The 20,328-nt window shown below is 46.1% G+C and overlaps 3 protein-coding genes across 3 annotated transcripts; 1 reads left to right on the top strand and 2 right to left on the bottom strand.

Annotated features, from left to right (window-relative positions):
• The first annotated feature begins 5,124 nt into the window (after positions 1 to 5,124).
• Positions 5,125 to 6,532, top strand: LOC124663107 (trans-resveratrol di-O-methyltransferase-like). The gene is made up of 3 exons (XM_047200849.1): positions 5,125 to 5,980; positions 6,123 to 6,420; positions 6,519 to 6,532. The coding sequence occupies exons 1-3, from the start codon at positions 5,180 to 5,182 to the stop codon at positions 6,530 to 6,532; spliced, it is 1,113 nt and encodes a 370-aa protein (XP_047056805.1). The 5' UTR covers positions 5,125 to 5,179.
• A 1,334-nt stretch (positions 6,533 to 7,866) lies between these two features.
• Positions 7,867 to 9,226, bottom strand: LOC124663106. Its single transcript, XM_047200848.1, has 3 exons — positions 8,678 to 9,226; positions 8,453 to 8,587; positions 7,867 to 8,265 (listed from the first exon to the last, which is right to left on the bottom strand). Exons 1-3 carry the CDS (start codon positions 9,224 to 9,226, stop codon positions 7,867 to 7,869), a joined length of 1,083 nt encoding a protein of 360 aa, XP_047056804.1.
• A 4,626-nt stretch (positions 9,227 to 13,852) lies between these two features.
• Positions 13,853 to 19,539, bottom strand: LOC124660741 (auxin response factor 3-like). Its single transcript, XM_047198556.1, has 10 exons — positions 19,002 to 19,539; positions 18,851 to 18,907; positions 17,997 to 18,179; positions 17,801 to 17,885; positions 16,794 to 16,884; positions 16,545 to 16,709; positions 16,040 to 16,156; positions 15,860 to 15,935; positions 15,183 to 15,345; positions 13,853 to 15,078 (listed from the first exon to the last, which is right to left on the bottom strand). The coding sequence occupies exons 1-10, from the start codon at positions 19,230 to 19,232 to the stop codon at positions 14,309 to 14,311; spliced, it is 1,938 nt and encodes a 645-aa protein (XP_047054512.1). The 5' UTR covers positions 19,233 to 19,539; the 3' UTR covers positions 13,853 to 14,308.
• Positions 19,540 to 20,328: the final 789 nt, after the last annotated feature.

The raw sequence follows: 20,328 nt of genomic DNA, 5'->3' as shown, positions 1-20,328 counted from the left end.
ATAGCTATTGGTGACAGTGTGTATGCTATGTTAGTACTTGGTCTAAATTGCAATAATCTATTATGCACTCTAGAGGCTACTTTAATATGAACTCCGGACGTTGTGTATCTTGTTTACTCCGGCTTGAGGTGTGCTTTTATATCCCTACACAATGAATGGTGTTTATTATCCAACAAGTGAGTGTTTGAAAGTAGCACAAGTGAAGAGAAGTTATTTATTTATGTGATCATTGTTGAGAGTGTCCACTAGTGAAAGTATGATCCCTAGGCCTTGTTTCTAAGCAATGAAACACCGTTTCCAACAAGTTATGTTACATGTTTGCTTGCTGCCATCTTTATTTCAGATTGCAATTACTACTTACAATCATCCATATTACTTGTATTTCACTATCTCTTCGCCGAACTAGTGCACCTATACATCTGACAAGTGTATTAGGTGTGTTGGGGACACAAGAGACTTCTTGTATCTTAATTGCAGAGTTGCTTGAGAGGGATATCTTTGACCTCTACCTCCCTGAGTTCGATAAACCTTGGGTGATTCACTTAAGGGAAACTTGCTGCTGTTCTACAAACCTCTGCTCTTGGAGGCCCAACACTGTCTACAGGAATAGAAGCGTGCGTAGACATCACACCTGTAATGAGTATGAGCTCTACTCGTGCATCCAACCACCAAAAACAAAATTTGGCTATTGTGTCCACCATATCTACCTATATCTGGTATTTTACCGCCACTCCAAAGTAAACTGCTTGAGGGCTACCTTTAAACCTTAAAAAATTATCACATGTTTTGTGTAATTTATAGCTCATGGGAAAGTATTGTAAAAACAATTGTGGCAAGTATTATGTCCTATGCATTTTTAGTTCTTATAAGTTTCTTGTTGTGTGATAACCATGTTGTCATGGGGAACGCCATCAATATGCTTTTGTTGAATATCATGTGAATTACTATGCATGCTCATCTTGTTTGAAGTAAGAGAGATTTACCATGAGTTGCAAAGATTGGAGTATGCATATTGTTAGAGAGGAACATTGGGCCGCCAACTAAAGCCATGTTCACATGGTGGAAGTTTCAGCTGGGCAAAAGTCCAAATATCTGTTGTCCTTGTTTTCCCGGTATGGATTCCAAAAAGTTGAGATACATCAAAATTGAGAAATCAAATGAGATTGATCTCCTAGGACCTTTATACACGAGGCAAGGAGGTACCCCTTTGTGACACTTGGTTAAAACATATGTATGTGATGAAAATCCATGGAAGTCCAAGCTAGCTAATTAGGACAAGGTGTGACCACTATTTGTAAATTATGCATGAGGAAAACAAACTTATAGGAAGTTATTATGCATAAGCCATACTATTTATCACTACCATTGACATGAGTAGCGCCTCTCAAAATAAATATTTTCAACACTCCTATTGCTTTCAAAATAAAAAGCTCTAGCACATGGGTAATCCTTGCTTCCCTCTGCAGAGGGTCTTTCTTTTACTTTCATGTTGAGTCTCCACCATCTACTTTATGCACCGATTAAGAGAGCATAGTTGTCATTCTTAGTGCAATCTTCATAGTCCCAAAATTATTATTGATTGATTCTGCTTGTGGTGTTGCTTTCTCTCAAATTATTTGTATCTAGTCACCCTTTGAACTTTGAACGTGTCCTTGCATTTATGTTTTGCTATTCCACGAGGACATGTTGAGTACCACTTTGATATGTTTAAGCTATGATCATAAATACACAGTTGCTTTCAATGCACTATTATTCATGTCCTTTGTTTGAGTTACTCTTCATGTTATAACATAGTTGCTAAGTTCAATTGAATCATATCTATCATGCCTATGTTAGAGTACTTAGATCCCGGCTCATAATGCTTTACATGCTTGATCAAGATTGTGTTGGCTTCATGTCACCTCAAAAACTATTTTGTTATCACTTACCTACTCGAGGACGAGCAGGAGTTAAGCTTGGGGATGCTGATACGTCTCAAACGTATCTATAATTTTTGATGCTTCATGCTTGTTTTACACCAATTCATATGTGTTTTGTTTACACTTCGTTGCACTTTTACATGATTTCCGACACTAACCTATTAACAAGATGCCACAGTGTCAGTTCCTGTTTTCTGCTGTTTTTTTATTTCAAAAAAGTTGTACAGGAAATATACTCGGAATTGGACGAAACAAAAGCCGAAGTCAATATTTTACCAAAACGAAGACGAAGTCCAGAGGGGGGGACGAAGAGGCGCAACAGGTCGGCCAGACCACCCCTAGGCGCGGCCTGGACCTGGCCCGCGCCTAGGGTAGGTCTGGGCCCACCTTGCGCCCAACCGACCTCAATCCTCCGCTTATTTATACATCTTCTTGGGAAAACCCTGGATACCCGAGCCGCCATCCACGAAAAGTTCTGTCGCGGCCGCCATCGCAGAACCCATCTCGGGTGATTCTGAAGCTCTTCCCGGCGCCCTGTCGGAGGGAGAAATCATCGTCGAAGGCATCTACATCGCCATGCCCACCTCCGAAGTGATGCGTGAGTAGTTCATCGCTGGACTATGGGCCCATAGCAGTAGCTAGATGGTTGTCTTCTCCACTTTGTGCTTCATGTATCGATCTTGTGAGCTGCCCTATATGGTCAAGATAATCTTTATGTAATCCTATATGTTTTGTTTGCTGGGATCCGATGAATGTTGAATACTATGTTGAGATTGATTATATATTCATGTCATATGTTATTTGTGATCTTGCATGCTCTCCGTTGCTAGTAGAAACTCTGGCCAAGTGAACACTTGTGACTCCAAGAGGGGGTATTTATGCTCGATAGTAGGTGCATGCCTCTAGTTTCCTGGGAGAGTGACTTTATAACTTCTAAGGTTGTAGATGTGCTATTGCTACTAGGGATAAAACATTAACAATGTTTTATCCAAGGGTAATTCTATTGTTTACTTTACACACATTGCTTAATGTGATAGTCTGTTGCTTGCAACTTAATACTGAAATGGGTTCGGACGATAACCTGGAGGTGGATTATTAGTCATAGACGCAGTTGGATTACGATCTTTGTATTATGTTGTAATGCCCAATACCAAATATAATAGTAATCATCTTTTCATGTATGGTCGATATTCTGTCAATTGCCCAGCTGTAATTTGTTTACCCAACATGCTATTTTCTTTATGGAGAGACAGCTCTAGTGAACTGTGGACCCTGGTCCTATTTCCTTTACTGACAAATTCAACTGCAATTCTGTTCTGTTTACTTTCTGCAAACATCTCCTTCCATTCGATACGACTAATCCTTTGTGTTCAGCAAGTTGGGGCAAAATACTTTGGTTGTGTTGTGTGCAGGTTCCATGTTGTTGCTCGCTGCGGGCTGGATCTAGGTTGCCAGGTCTGGATCTTGCCGACGGTGGCGCGACGGTGTCCTCTGCGGATACGTTATCTGAGGGACGGCGGTAGTGGCTCAAGGAGGCGCCATCTGCTTGCCTCGGCACTATGCTCGGCGAGGTGGGGATGCAGCTGCCGGTGAAAACCGTGCTCCGACTCCGGTCTTGGCAGGCGATGGCGGCGCTACACGTCGTAACCTTCTTGAAGGCATCGTTGTCGCAGCATGCATCTACACACTCGCGCTGCTCCGGGGGAAACTCTAGATCTGGGTCTCCCGGATCAGCTGATGGCGGCGCGCCCTGCGTCGTTCTACCTCTTGGGGCATCATTTTTGGATCAGCTGCTGGATGTTGGCGGATGTTGGTGGAGTGGTATTCATCTACCACATTGTTGGCGTTGAGTCTCGGTGGCATGATGCTGCAGGGCATCGACGACGGATGCGGGATGATGTATGCGTGCAGGAGGGTGGAGCCGTCTGGCGTCATGGTGGCATCGACGACAGGTCTTGCAAGGTTAATGCGATGATCTCTCTTGAAGATGGAGTCGAGGAAGATGGCGGTAGCAACTTCTGTGGCGTGTGCGGTGGCGTGCGCGGAGAGTCTGCTTGACTGGATGTGCTTCTCACCTGCTATTGGGCGGTTTGGCAAGGTAGTTGATTTTTTGATGATGTGAGTTGGTGTATTGTCACCCCCTTCATCCCACTGTAGGTTTAGTGAGGTGGCTTTGAGGTTGAGCATTTGTATTGTTCTTGTAAGGTTTTGTGAATAATCTAATAAAAAAGTCATGTGCATCCTTTGGATGCAGAAGCTGGGGTGATATTTTCCCCATTTCGAAAAAAACGTTGTTGCTGACGCTGGTAGTTTGTCCTACCACTAGTCAGCCAGCAACACCTTCTCAGAAGTCACGTCTTTCTTCTACTGGTCGATTAAACCTTGGTTTCGTACCGAGGGAAAACTTGCTGCTGTGCTCATCACACCTTCCTCTTGGGGTTCCCAACAGCGTTCCGCATACGACGAGCACACGCCATCACGCCGCCGCCCTCTTCCGCCGTGGCGGCGTCGAACGCTGATATGGTGTCCGTCAGCGCCGCCTCCTCCCATGCCTCGTTCTCCGCAACTTCTGGGTCGCTATCAAACTGTGGTGCCGGAGGTGGTGGAGACGGTGGTGGAGGGTTGGCCGGCGCCGGGGCGGTTCGTCATTGCGCAGGTGTTGTTTATGGGACGAGGGCTGTGCTTGCGGGGGAGAAAGGGGTGCCAGCGGCTGTGGTGGCTACCATTAAGCGGGGACGACCTTTTATAAACGTCGGCGTCGCCAGAAGCGGCGGAAAGATAACGCGGGAAGATGCTAGAAGCGGCGGGAAGAAAACGCGGGAACACGCAGTGGCGTGCGCACGCCGGCGACACGTGGAGGCTGCACAACGCCGACGAGACATCTCGCCTGCCCCTCCGTCGCTATTAAGGCAAAGCTGCGACGCTTCGTTCGTGAGTCGCTGCGCGTCGGTCCCGTCACTCCTCGTCTCGCATTTCGTTGTGTCTGGTGTGCCCGGAGCATCTCCTGTGTAGCGGGAACGAACTCGAAGCACCGAATACCGTATTAGGCCACGCCGAACGGAAACGGTCTTTAGAGCGGCGTGGCTGGAAAAATAATTTTTTGTCCGGCAACCGCTCCAAATTTCTTTGAATGCCGTTTGGGGACCCGGCTCGAGATGGTCTACATAAGAAGGGTGGTCGACTGGTCGCGCTTCTATCTAAAGTCTAAACTCTGAACTAACCAAACGCTAGCTCTCCCAATACGTACTAGGTAGACTGCCATGGACGCTGACCGGGACTCCTCCAGCCTCGCCACCGACGACGAGCTCCTGAGAGCGCAGGCCGAGCTGTGGAGCCACGTCTTCGCGTACACCAAGTCCATGGCCCTCCGATGCGCAGTCGAGCTCGGCATCCCCGACGCCGTCCACCGCCGCGGCGGCTCAGCCACGGTGCCCGACCTCGTCGCCGAGCTCTCCCTAACGCCCTCCAGGGCGCCGTACCTGCGCCGCCTCATGCGCCTGCTCGCGCACGCCGGTTTCTTCGACGCCCGGTCAGAGGAGCAAGACACCTATTACGTGCTCACCCTGCTCTCGCGCCTCCTCGTCTCGGCGCCCGGCGCGGGGCAGGGCCTCTCGCCGTTCGCGCTCGCCATGCTGCACCCCGTGATCGTGTCCCCGTCCATGTCGCTGGCGTCGTGGTTCCGAGGCGCGGCCGACGGCGCGCGCGTGCCGTTCGCGGCCGCGCACGGCGGGCGCGAGCTCTGGGCGGTGGCGAAGGACGACCCGGGGTTCGGCGCGGCGTTCAACGACGCCATGGCGTGCGACGGGCGGTTCGTGATGGACCTGCTCGTGCGCGGCCACGGGGGGCAGGACCTGTTCCGGGGGCTCGCCTCGCTGGTGGACGTGGGAGGTGGGTCCGGCGGCGCCGCCAAGGCCATCGCCGCCGCGTTCCCACACGTCAAGTGCAGCGTGCTGGAGCTGCCGCGCGTCGTCGCTAGCGTCCCGCCGGGCGACGGCGGCGTGGAGTTCGTCGCCGGGGACATGTTCGAGCACGTCCCTAAGGCCGACGCCGTCCTCCTCAAGGTCAGGCGACGGTTTTTCTTACCAACTAAATTACTCGACTGATGGTGACGGGAAAATATGATATCATACCGATACCATGATACCACTAGATATGTTCTCCGATGTTGACGTTGCATTTACTTTGGATTTTTGTTCCTTCAAGTGGATTCTGCACGGGTGGGGGGCCGAGGAGTGCGTGAAGATACTGCGGCGGTGCAGGGAGGCGGTGCCGGCCGGCGGCAGAGTGATCGTGATGGACCTGGTGGTGGGATCGACCCCGGAGGACACGAGGATGACGGAGACGCAGCTGTTGTGGGACGTGATGATGATGGGAGTGGTAGGGAGCCCGGAGCGGGACGAGCGCGAGTGGCGCAAGATATTCAACGACGCGGGCTTCAGCGGATACAAGATCCTGTCCATCCTAGGGATCCGCTGTACCCTTAGATTTCTTCTTGTCATTGGTATTTTCTCATTATGCTACTCCCTCCGTCTAAAAGTTAGATGTCACCTATTTTTAGATGGAGGGAACATGTAATTCTGGTTTTCGTTTTCATTTCAGTTTCAAACAGGTAAACAAACTGTCATTTTTAGCGTGTTTGCAAAAAGGGACATGGCCTTACCCTATTCCTGCCATCAAAGATTTCTTAAACCTGAGAAAATTAACCCTTTTCATCTCTGGCATGCGAGAACAAATTGATGACCATGTTACTGTTATGCATCACCAGTTTGATTCAACGGGAGTGGATATATTACACACCTAGGTAAATGAATCATAATAACAGTTAAATGCCTCCAGTATGTGCTAGCATTACTAATTGGCTTCGAGCACACAAGCATTTAAATTATTTCTTTTTTCTACTGTAACTTTGGCGGGCCTGAACTTTCATAAAACAATCGAAGAAATTTACAAAGAAGCTCATTACAATTTATAATATGCTAGAGGACAGAGAAGTGATCATGGAAAACAGCAGGGAGGAACAACGGTTACATCAGGTAAGTAGGAAGTCTATCACAGGGGGAAGAACAACGGTTAGCCCAGAGCTTGATATCGTCCGAGCATCTGTGGAGAACAACAGGGAGCGGTTCGTCCATGTTATCGAAAACAATGGCATTGTGCCGTTTCCAAATATTCCAGGCGATGGCAGCACACCTATACATATATAACCCGAATATACATGCACAACTTATACCGGTTATGCAAGGTTTAAATGCTGCCAGTACCAGAACACAACAGACAGCTAGATAAAATAAATAGCCAAACTACATAAAGTAGGACCAGACTAAATGGCCATATAATGTGGCAAGCAAGAAATCTTCAACTAAGAAATGGCAATGTATGACAAGCTGTAAAAAAAAAACTTTAATAGATACTAGTGCAAGCAGTTGCACCGATCATGGCAACATTAAGGCCCTACAGCATGGAATGGAGGAATTCCACAGGAATTTCAGAGTACCAAGCTCAGACCTATGTATGGTAAGCAAATCCGATAACATCAACAACTGCACAACCTAACAGATAGAACAGGAGTCGATTAAATCAGAAAAATCCATACTCCTACATAGCCCTGCTGTCAATTGACTTACAAGGTACAGACAAAGGTAAAAACGTAAATAAAGTAAGATATAGCAGGCTTCCGAAGGAACAGACTTATGGAAAATGCATAGTACGAATGATATGAAAATTGTAGCTCTTAGCTAAAAAATTATCTAATTCTGTGCCAGCAGCATACATCCACATAATACTTAATTAGCACAAACTGTGCATAATAGAGATCGCTGAAAGCATGCCACAGCGTGCTAGAGAAATCCCATGAAACACAAGTATTAGTTGCTGCAAGTCCGACAAAAGTCTAGGTGCCAGTAGTCTTCTACAAGCTAGGCACAGTGCCACTAGTTAACTTCAACACTTACAGAGATTCTTGATAGTAGACGAGATCGAAAGGGTCAGCAAACGAAAAGTCAGATGCTAGTTGGGGGCAGAACATTGGATCTCCCCCTCCAGTGCGTGGGCTCTTGAAGAGCTGAAGTTTACAAGCTTGGCTAATCCATTTTGCACTTATCAGGGGCTTCAGTTTGACATTCACATTAGACCCTGAAGAGAAACATTCACTGGCCACCACAACCACCATCTTCTCCAGCACCCGAGCTCTCTCCGCGATGAACTTGAGGAATGCAACCTCACTTTTCGACCCTTGGAACTCATAGAAAAACACCTTCTTCATCGTCTGCACGACACATTTAATGGGTTCACCCTCCTGCAAGAACTTGAGATTGACCTTGCCAGTGGAATCTTCAGCTTTATCCGACTGCAAGTAAAATCGGTGTATAAATATATAAATGAAGACTTATCATGCATCAACAATTACTATAGCTCTATTCTGAGTTTTTGTCCATGTTAAGTACCGCTAATGCAAAATGCCAAATGAAGCAAATCTGCTAGCGGAGTTAAGTTGAACCAAATATACCTTTTGTCTAAGAGAAAACCAATTTTACCTGGACATGGAGGGTCTCGAGATTTGGAAAATTTCTGAGGTAATCAGGCACCTTCTTCAGAGCACTGCGCACTCCAAATGGCAGCACTATGGCCAAGCTCTTGACGCTGGGGACAATTTTCTCCTTGATCCCAGCCTGCAATGCACCCAAATAGAAACTAATTGAGATCATAAGTCCAGGCATATGTGGACTAGAATCTAGCTAGTGTGCTGCCTACGTACGTACCACGGTGACAGTTTTGGTAATCTCGATCTGATTATATCCGGGCCCAAAGTATCCCAGCATACGCAGGTTGGGTGCATGGCCAATCTTGATCATGGAGCGGCCTAACTTACCCTTACCATCGCGCTCGCGAAAAGCTGTCGACTGAAAGAGCCTCTCCAGGCGAGGGGCATCCACCACCTCGATGTCCTCCAAGTAGGTAAAGCCCATTAGGAGGCACCGCAGGCTGTGACTGACCAGGCGGAGGCGCACTCCAGTCTGGCTTCCCGTGATGACGAGAATCTCCAGAACGGGGCTTCTTTCGACGATGAAGGCAAGGTCCCTGTCCTCCATGACACTGAGGCAGATGCCGAGCTCCAGGAGGTTGGGGAAGGCGGCGCGGCGCGGTACGGCGGTGGTGTCTGGGAGCCTCCATACTCCGAGGTAGAGGCGGGTGAGACAGGTGCAGCTGAAAAGCGTGGTGGGGAGGCGCAGGTCGAGCGGCCACGGGCGGTTGACAAAGATGAGTTCTTTGACGCCCTTGGCGGCGAGGACGTCGAGCCAGCGCGCCATCTCACCTCGGTGCTCGTTCATGGTGGTACAGGTGAGGTGGACAGTGCGGAAGGGCCCCGGGTGCGCCGCGAGGACCCGGGACACCGCGGCGGTGACGGCGCGGGAGAGGGGCCGCCGATGGCGTACGGCCCATCCTCGCCGCAGTCTGGAAGCAAGTGGCTGTCGACGAGGGTTAGGGGCGCCGACAGCCAAACGGGGCGCCAGCGCCAGGAGAGGGCAGCGGTGCGCGCGGCGTCCTTGACGGGGAGGCGCGAGACGATGTTGCGGAGGAGATTGTCGGGCAGGCGGCTGATGCGGTCGACGCCTTGGTGGATCCACAACGCGCCGTAGGGCGAGAAAGCGGCGGCGGGGGAGACGGGCGGGGGAGGGATGTAGTGGTACACGAAGTAGAGCATCAGGTTGATGCCCACGTCCAGCGTCCGGGGATCCTCGCCGTCGCGCTCAATGCGAGCCTGCAAATCGCTCACGTTGCGGCCGATGATGAACTGCGGTTCCATGGCCGCCGGTGGAGGCAACGGCGGGGGTGCGCCGGTGGGGGCGAAGGCGAGGATTTCGGATTTGCGACTGGGGTGGGGAATGAGGAGTGAGTAGGTGAGCAGCGGCGTAGCGTTTTTGTTGGAAAGAGGAAAAAAAAAAAAAAGAGGCGTAGGGTTCCGCATGTATTGTTCCAAGCGAGCAGTTGTTGGGCCAGATGTATCCTTCCGGGCCCATAAAACAGTTCTGTGTGTAGATGATTTGGGAAAATATCTAGTGATACCAACCCCTAAATGATCCCATGATACTATTTGTCAAAATTTTAAATTTCATGTTTCTAAAAAAGTTGAAAAAAATATGTTAGTGTTCACAATATGTGTGTATAATCCCTATAATTTTCAGAACCAAATCAAAACACACATTGAGAAAAAAAAAGACAAATTGACATGTGAATAGTGTCATTTATGGTTTTGTCTTTTTGACATTATTCATGCTGGATTTATCATTTTTGTTTCTTTTTTTGCGTTTTGAATTTGATTCTAAAAAATTTAGGATTTATAAACACACATATTATGACCACTAACAATTATTTTTGAATTTTTTAGAAATTAGAAATTTTAATTTTAGAAACTGATACCATAGGTCCGCACCTGCATCCCGTCACACACCCCACGCGTGGTGCGTGCTCTTCCTCGCATTGAAAGGTTATCGGATCATGCCCCCATACTATTAACAACCGGTAAGCATAGATCACAATGTAAACGCCAGTTCAAGTTTGAACTAGGTTGGTTACAGCGTGAAGGCTTTTCGGATATGATTAAAAGAGTATGGGAGAGGCCTATTGCTGGCTCCAGTCCTATTCAGAGGTGGAATAATAAACTTCGCGCAATGCGAAAGCACCTTGGGGGATGGGCTAGACATGTGGCAGGCCTCTTAAAATCTGAAAAGCTTCGTCTAACAACGTTGATCGATGAACTTGAAGCCCTCGCCGAGACAAGGTCGCTATCTCCACAGGAAATTGATTTTAAGAGTCAATATAATGCGCAGTTGGCTTCCATGTTGAGAGAGGAGGAGCTAAAATGGTATCAAAGATCAAAGGTACAGTTCATCCTTGAAGTAGATTCGAATACAAGATACTTCCACTCTGTTGCCAACGGCAGACATAGGAAGAAACTTATTCATTCTCTTGTTCAGGACGAGGGTACAATTGTTGGACAGGAACAACTCAAATCTTATATTACTAATTATTATAAGGGCCTATTTGGGGAACCGGAAGAAGGAACTTTCAGTATGGAAGAATCCATAATTCATGATATTCCCTAAGTTTCCTCGGATGAAAATGCTTTCCTGATAGCCCCTTATTCTGAGGAGGAAGTCAGAAATGCGGTTTTTCAAATGGAGCATAATAAAGCACCAGGACCGGATGGTTTTCCAGCTGAGTTTTATCAAAACTTCTGGGATATAATCAAGACGGACCTGTTAGCTTTGTTTTCTGCATTGCACAAAGATCAATTACAACTATTTCGTCTTAATTTCGGCGAGATAATTTTATTGCCTAAGGTTATGGAAGCAGAACGGATCCAACAATTCCGTCCTATATGTCTCCTTAATGTTAGCTTTAAGATTTTCACTAAAACCGCTACTTTAAGACTAAATTTGGTTGCTGATCATGTTGTGCGACCGTCTCAAACGGCATTCATGCAAGGAAGGAATATCCTAGATGGGGTAGTCACTTTACATGAAACAGTGCATGAGCTTCATAGGAAAAAGTTGAATGGTGTCATTTTAAAAATTGATTTCGAGAAGGCTTATGATAAAGTCAAATGGTCTTTCTTACAACAAACACTCAGAATGAAAGGTTTTTCTGATGAGTGGCGTGCTCTAATCCATAATTTTATTTTCGGAGGAAGTGTTGCCATCAAAGTCAATGACGATGTTGGCAAATACTTTCAAACGAAAAAGGGATTGAGGCAAGGAGATCCGCTTTCACCCATGTTGTTTAAGATAGTGGCGGATATGCTTGCTATTATTATTGAACGCGCAAAAACTGATGGTCTTATTGAAGGGGTAATACCACACCTCGTTGATGGTGGTATATCCATACTTCAATATGCTGACGACACAATTCTTTTTATGGAACATGACCTTGTGAAAGCGACGAACCTTAAGTTGATTCTATCAGCTTTTGAGAAACTTTCAGGTCTTAAGATCAACTTCCATAAAAGCGAATTGTATTGTTTTGGCGAAGCCCAGAATGAGGCCTCCCAATATGCTGAACTTTTCGGCTGCGGGCTTGGCCAGTTTCCTATTAGCTATTTGGGTATACCGATTCATTTTCGGAGACTAACAATAGCTGAATGGAAACTTGTTGAGGAAAGACTCCAAAAGCGGTTATCTAGTTGGAAAGGAAAATTACTATCGCTAGGGGGGCGATTGGTGCTCATTAATTCAGTACTAAGTAATATGGTGTTGTATATGATTTCCTTCTTCCAATTACCTAAAGATGTCTTGCATCGGTTAGATTATTTCCGATCGAGATTCTTTTGGCAAGGAGATAGCGAGAAAAAGAAACATCGGTTGGCCAAATGGAATATAGTTTGTTGACCAAAGGACCACGGAGGGCTTGGTGTTCACGATCTTGAAATCAAGAACCGAGCCCTCCTTGGAAAATGGTTATTTAAACTTCTTTCAGAAGAAGGTATATGGCAAACAATTCTAAAAAGAAAGTATGTAGGCTCGAAAGCTTTGTCACAAGTGGTTTGGAAACCCGGTGACTCACATTTTTGGGCTGGACTTATGGCGACTAAGAAATTATTTTTTCCTTTTACAACTTTCTCTATTAAGGATGGATCTCAGATACGGTTCTGGGAGGACAGATGGCTAGGACCTACAACCCTCCGAGAACAGTATCCAGCCTTGTATAACATTGTACGCCACAAATCTGATACCATCGCAACGGTGATGCAACAAACACCTGTTGAGATGTCATTCAGACGGGATTTACTAGGTCCCAGGCTAGCATCTTGGAACGCTTTGCTTCAACGACTCGAACGGGTACAGTTGACGCCAGGTCCTGATGTGGTTAGATGGAATTTAAGCGAGAGTGGTAAATTCTCGGTGGATTCAATGTACAATGCGCTGATTCATTCTAATACACCTGTTTATAAGAATACAAAAATCTGGTCTATGAAGATACCTTTAAAAACGAAAATTTTTGCTTGGTATCTTCGTAGGGGGGTAATTCTCACTAAGGATAATCTTGTAAAGCGTAATTAGCAAGGTAGCAAAAAGTGTATTTTTTGTCATCATGAAGAGACAATCAATCACCTTTTTTTCCAGTGTCAATTTGCGAGATCTATATGGTCAATAACCCAAATAGGTTCTACCTTACATCCACCTCAGAGCGTTGCTAATCTTTTTGGCAGCTGGTTAAATGGGGTGGATCGTAAGTATAAAACTTTTATTAGGGTGGGGGCGATTGCCATTATTTGGTCGCTTTGGCTATGTAGAAATGACAAGATTTTCCATGATATTAACTCTTCTTGTTTGCAGGTTATCTACCGATCCACCGCTTTGCTCCGTTCGTGGTCTATGCTTCAACGTACAGAGAGTCGAGACCTCTTTATGGAGGTATCTTCACGATTGGAGGATGTGGCGAAGGATATTTTTTCCCAACATGGATGGTGGCGTAATCTTCGGATTGAGCCTTCGGGGTCTTAGGCTTTCGCCACTGTTGATGTCTTCTTTTAGATTATCCAAAGATTTCTGTTTTTGTGCGTGTGTACGATGATACTCCTGAGTGTGTGCGGCTGTGTGCATCTTGTTATGCAGAGGCCGGGTGTAATACTTATTTTATAAGTAATGGAAGCGCCCTTTATCGAAAAAACAGACAGCCTTCTTCTCTCTCCTCATTCTCTTTCCTCCACATCACTAAAATCATTTATAACTACCTCTTACAGACAGCTGACTCATCACCATTGTACATGCCCTAAGAGGCGGGAAGCTAGAAAACAGATATACTTATTTGCAAATGTTAACCCGCTCCAAATACAACCTCCGTTTGGGTTCGAAAACAAGTGACTAGATAAAGTTGAGTCACTTATTTCTGAACGGAGACCGAGGGGGTACTACCAAACAACCAAAGGCAAACACTGAATAGGTCCATCAGAACATAGCATAAATATTGTCGGTCACAAAGTCACGACCAAGGAGATAGTAGCAATCAAGGTTCGTGATACAGATGCAGAAGCAATACATGTGAAACCGTCTGAAATACATGGTACATACATAGAGTACACTAACGCTGATGCCACCGGTCACTTGCCATTGATTCTCGTAGCTCTGAAGCCGCAAGCAGGGTACATGTAGCGCCCAAAAAGGTGGTACAGCTACGGAAGCAATACAGCTACCAGGCATGCGACTACAACGGCGACAAGTGCACCACGAATACAGTGAGACTAGAACTGACACATGAAAATGCTGACAATACCTGGGGTGAGGCAAGGAATTGCAGCTGCATATTCACCCAAGATCCCTTGAAGTGCAAAGACTGATTATTAAAGTCTCTTAGGAAGCACTCCAAAGTACTTGGATCATACTGAAGTAGCATCACATTCCTAGGGGAGCGGCACACAGAGCGTGAAGAGCACCAGGGGTAGCATGGCTGTATCCAAACAAATCCAGCATCCGTGGGTTCTGGTGGTCGGTTTCATGATTCCCTTCCTTGACACGATCTTCTTCTGTTGGCATCATCTTCTCGGTTAAGGAAAAACCAAAAAGCATGCAGCTAGTTCTTGCAACCTTCCTTCCATCAGACCCAAGCTTAGCACCATCTCCAGGAACTTTTCTGATTCCCAATGGGTTAGGGTGACTGTCATTTGCACCTTCTTCATTGTTCTTGCTTGCCAGCCAAAGTTGTGGAACCAGTGCGGGCGAGGGCGAAGCCACTTCTGCTGGTGGCGGAGTAGATAGGGAGAGAGCATACCCTTGAGTTGCAGATGCTAACTCCAAACTCATGGCACACGAGTCACGCATATAATTGTGCAACCCATATCCACCTTTTGCCAAACATGCATCAGACACCATTCCTTGGAACATAGGAACTGTCAGAGGAACTTCTTGACCTTGCAAGACCTCCGGGAACCCAACGGATTCACCGAAGCCTACAGATGGGTAGGTAAAACAGGAGTTTCGAGGTGGAAGCCTGCGGCTTTGTGTATCGGTAAGGAATCCCGTACCATCAGAACGTCTAAATTCTGCGGCCCCAGCTGGCTGAGGAGAGCATGTAACACGATGAGTTCGAGAACCCATCAATTCTTGACCTTGCAAGACCCTAGGGAGCTTATCAGCTACCACGGAGTCCGAACGACCATTTCCATCTACAACAATTTGTGGCAATAAACACATATTAAGAACGGTAGAATAGCAAACATACCTAGTTAATGCAAACGTCGGCATTGCACATTGGGAAGTGGGAACTTACACAGAGATGGGACGTCCAAATTGCCCTGGGGGCACAGCTTAGTTCGTTTAGAACTGGATGCTGACAGAGATTGAGCAACAGAGACTGAACCACCGACTATCTCGATCTCCCATGGAGATAGTCTATGTTGGCTATTACAGTCAGTGCCATCCTCCCATCTTACCTGCACAAAAGGGCATTGTTCAAATTTGTAGATATCAGTGAACGAAATTGCCATAAATTCGTGCTAAATAAAAAGGCACAACTCACAATGCATCTTCAGTGATTCTCTACAGCTAGAGTAAATTAGAACTCGGTATCAATTAATATTCCACATCGAGGACATTTTATCATCATCCTATACTTAAAGGGTAGCAAAACGTAAAAAATATAGAAGGTTGCATTCTAGCTAGGGAATTGCAAGGCAGCCTAGAAATAATGTCCTTCTGAGTTGCTAAGGGATGAAATGCATAATTCTTAAATAAAAAGGCACAACTTGGGATGCATCTTCAGTGATTCTCTACAGCTAGAGCAAATTAGAACTTGGTATCAATTCATTCTCCAAATGGAGAACATTTTATCAACATCCTATACTTAAATGGTAGCCAAAGGTTACAAACATAGAAGGTTGCATTCTATAGGGCCTTCTGAGTTCTTAAGGGCTTAAATGCTCAATACAATCATCTAAAAATGCATACCAGCAGGCTTCTCCATTTTGAGCCAGTCCACCTAATGGGGTCAACTTCATTGATCCCTGTGATCATTCCAGATCGTCTACACAACAAAACAGGAACTAAAAGTCAGTAAATACTGTAGAAAACAAAACCGGTCTTCGGGTATCTAGGCATAGTTTAATAAGTCGGTTGGAAGGTTCAGACCTCTCATTAACATCTTCACTCCCGTACTGAATCTTAAACCTCATTCCAACACAAAATGGATGGTTCAAGCTCTTCAGGAACTTCCAATATGGAACAATAAATTCAGATGCAGCAGTCCTGTAGAAAGACCAAGAATCCATATTCAAATATGTAAGAACATATTTTATGCTCGCCCAACCAACAAGGAATCAGTTCCTATGGTTTTAACGAACAATTTTTACTCATTGTTTCGTTCTTTCAATTCCATATTAGTTTTGTAATAAATCAGTGACAACTAATATGGAACGGAGGAGTAATTATAATTGTAATTTATTCTCTCGACGAAGAATGACTCCTTTCGTTCTCAAATTCGAAACCTACAAATATATATCCAGGGAACAGTTCTACTTTTAATGAATAATAATAGTAACCTAGTCAGCATCATAATTATGACCCGGAATCATATGTCCAATTATTGGAAAATCTTACTACTTAGAAATCAAAACTATATTCATAGTTAACAAACCTTGGATTGTAACAGATGTGAAAAACACTTCTATGTTTCAAGGAATTCGCCACAGAAGACAGTGTGTGTATCTTTGCGCTGTTGCTACTGAAAGCTTTAAAGAGGGCCTCATTTTTTAGCTGAATGGCTCTCCTTACACCAAGTTTAAGTTCGCCATCATCACCTCTACAAAGGAAAAAAAAAAACTTTGTGAATAAAAGAAATAAAGACACAAAGTTGTTAAGCTCATAAAGATGCACAAGTGCTTACCGGAGAAATAAAACCGCATCACCTGAGACTAGTTTCTTTTTATTGACAAATGAGCTCCATCCAGTTGTTAAAAGATGCCTACGTGGTTGACCTGGAAGGCAAAGGAGAATCTCATAACACGACACGACACCTTGCTAGAAGACAACTGATATATTTCCCTTAAAATCAAAATGGATGGTAGAACAGAATACAGTTTGCCTATTTTTGTAAGGCAAATTTGCACAGCTTGTGCACTGATTCCAGGATATGTAACAACACAATAAATATGCCAAATAAATGCATAACCTAATTCATAATATTAGAAATGTCTGGGCAATGCAAATAAACCCTGCTTACTATGAAGCATTGGATGATACTGGAAAAGGTCACAAAGGTTGCGTATGCCAGTCTATCAAAGGACTAATGAAACCATACAGAAAAAACTAAATGTGAGCCGAAATTGGAAATTTTAGAGAGTTGAAGCCACATCTTCCATTTGCTTAATACTAATGCTCACTAAAGTAGGTTCCAGGATAATTAACAGCACAATAAATATAACAAATAGTGTCAGTTGCAAATGCATAACCTAATTCATCATATTAGTAATGTCTGGGCAATGCAAATAAACCCAGCTTACTATGAAGCATTGGATGATACTGGAAAAGGTTACCAAGGTTGCATATGCCAGTCTATCAAAGGACTAACGAAACCATACAGAAAAAACTAATTGTGGCCTGAAATTGGAAATTTCAGAGAGTTGAAGCCACATCTTCCATTTACTTCATAATGCTCACTAAAATAGTCCTCCAAGATTAGCATTAGGTATGTGTATTGGAAATCTAAAAAGCAGCTCGAGAGCTTTCTGCGGTTGACTTTACTTGCTTCCAAAATATAGCATGAGATGGAAATGTGATGCATGATTTCCAAACAGAAACAGCAAGTGGAAAGATTAGCAGCAGCAGTGTGTACATAATGCAAGAAGGACATTGCATACTGCTGTCAGAGCACTACATCAGCACAGAACTCACCTCTATAGATATGGCGGAACCTCCACTTTGCTCCATGCAAATCCTTGGCAACAAGCTCTTGGGAAGGCCTGATCTGCTGGTAGTCCTAAGATGAAACAAGATAAAGAAAAGTGGTTAGAGCTGAGATACAAACCATGAGACCAGGGTATCATTTCAAGAGCCAAATGGCCCAAATCAAATTTGCAAACATAATTACCAGTGGAGGGAAACAGTCCTCAGCAGCACGGCGAGGAACGGAGAATCCCCCGTGCGTGCTTGTGTCAGAGGCCGTTAGTGTCTTGCAGAACATGTGCAGCATCCCGGACTTCCTTTCTCCATCACCATCCTCCGTGTGATCTTCCCCTTCAGTTCTACCACCTCCCATGTTCCTCTCAAAGACCTGAACAAGCCAAAATGTGATGCATCCGACATGTCCATAGGAAGAAGCAAACTTCACTAACAAGACTGAATAATAGGCCTTGGCATTCTTAATAGGAAGAATCAAACTTCACCAATATATAACTAAATAGTAGGCCTAGGCATGCTTAATACTAGGAGCAATCAAACTTGACAAACAAGACTAAATAGTAGGCCTAGGCATGCTTAATACTAGGAGCAATCAAACTTGACAAACAAAACAAAATAATAGGCCTAGGCATGCTTAATAGGAGCAATCAAACTTGACAAACAAAACTAAATAGTAGGCCTAAGCTTAATAGGAGCACTGAAACTCCACAAGCAAAACAAAATAATAGGACTGATTTTGGAGAGTTATGAATCAGTTGCCATAGTAGGCCAATGCAAGCTTGATCGATACACATTGTACAAGGAAGGTGTTCCGTGCACACAGACGCACGAACTAAATCTAGCAAGTCCAAAATGAATGAATGAAGTAGAATAAATAATGGAAGAAATTGGTAAAACACGCTTAGTTTACACATTGTAAACAGAATGTATGCTCGCATCCACACATTATAACACCGCGTGATTTGCGGAGACCCAAAAATCCCATTTATAATGGGGGCACCGCACATGGATCCAACCAAGCGGTAGGAGCAGCAAATTTCTTACCTCGCCCTCCGCCACCAGAGCCAGCCGCGCGTACACCTCGTCCGTGGCCGGATCCGCCTGAAGCACGGAGACGCGAAACCGTGAGACGAACACGGGCAGCAGAAAACAGAATGACATGAGCAAAAAAAAAAGGGGGCGCGTCTCCACTCACGCATAGCTCGACGTCGACGACGCGGCACGCGACGTGCGGCGGCAGGGCCACCGGCACCTCCGCTCCCGCGCATCCGGCCGCCGCGAGGTGCGCCTGCGGCAGGTAGACGACCGCGCTGCCCCGCCTGGGCAGCGCCACGACTGGACCCGCGCAGGCGTTCCACAGGTCGCGGCACACCGCCGCCGGGGCCGGGGGCTTGTCCTGGCCCACCGCGTTGAGATCGATGCCCATGGCGCCCGCCCGCCCGCAGCCCGCAAGTAAGGGAGGGTTTCGCCTCGGCTCGCGTCCCCCTTGGGAACAAGGGGGCGGGGTTAAAAGGCGGCGGGGGAAGAAGAAGAAGAATCGGCCGCGGCCGCGAGGAGGATGTGGGAGGAGCAGCAGCAGCAGGAGGAGCAGGAGCCCATCAATGCCTCCGAGCGCGTCGCCCTCCAGCCATCTCCATCTTCCACTTCTAGCCCCCCATGCCTCCCTGCTCCTCTGCGATCTCCTCCTCCTCGGCTGCCGCGCGCGCGCCCCGATCGTACGCGAGGTCGCTGTTGTCGCTGCTGTAGCTGCCCCGTCGCTGTGGGCTGTGGGCGAGGCTGAGACGAGACGCCCACGCTTTTATGAGACGGGCGCGAGCGAGCTACCGAGAGGCGACGGAGGGATTGGACGGGGCTTTTTCCGGCTTTTGGCTTCTTTAAAAGCTTTGGTGGCACGGCGCTGCCGCCCGCTCACTGGGTGCCGCTCGCGGCCGCAGCTGCCGCTTTCGGAGCCACTGTTCCCCCGCCAGGAGGCCACCCCCTGCGCCTCCACCACAGAGCGTACAGCGCTCCGTCCGGTTGCCCTGTCGCCGCACTTGTTACCCCAACGGTAAGAAAGATGGGCGTGCGGATGAGTTTCGATCTTGATTTTTTTTTTCGAAATGGGGTGATCTCACACTCTTCATCGTACACAACTTTTTATCTATTGCATTGTTCATAGTACTATCCAAAATATTAGTACCTCTGGCCGAATTACTTCAAGTAGAGCATAGGCAAAGCAAGTCCAAAAAAACTCATGGTCCGCGGCAACTAAATGAAGCCGGAGGAAGTAAGCCTCAAATTTATGAGTCGAATAATAACCTGCAAAAAATTTATAATCTTTTATCTGTTAAAAACAATATCATTTCCGGTTGTACATATGGACCAACATAAGGCTGAAATACCAATGTGTACTCTAGCTTTTATCTTTTATGTTCACCCCACTCAACCAATTTTCAAACATATTGGTAATATTTATTGGTGGAGGTATGCTATAAGTGAAGTAAACCATACGGAATTAAAGGACAAAGGTAGAAAAAAAAAGG

This window comes from Lolium rigidum, chromosome 6, assembly GCF_022539505.1.
Source record: "Lolium rigidum isolate FL_2022 chromosome 6, APGP_CSIRO_Lrig_0.1, whole genome shotgun sequence".
NCBI lineage: Eukaryota > Viridiplantae > Streptophyta > Magnoliopsida > Poales > Poaceae > Lolium > Lolium rigidum.
The sequence above is the reverse complement of the archived record's forward strand: the minus strand, read 5'-3'. Positions and strand labels throughout refer to the sequence as shown.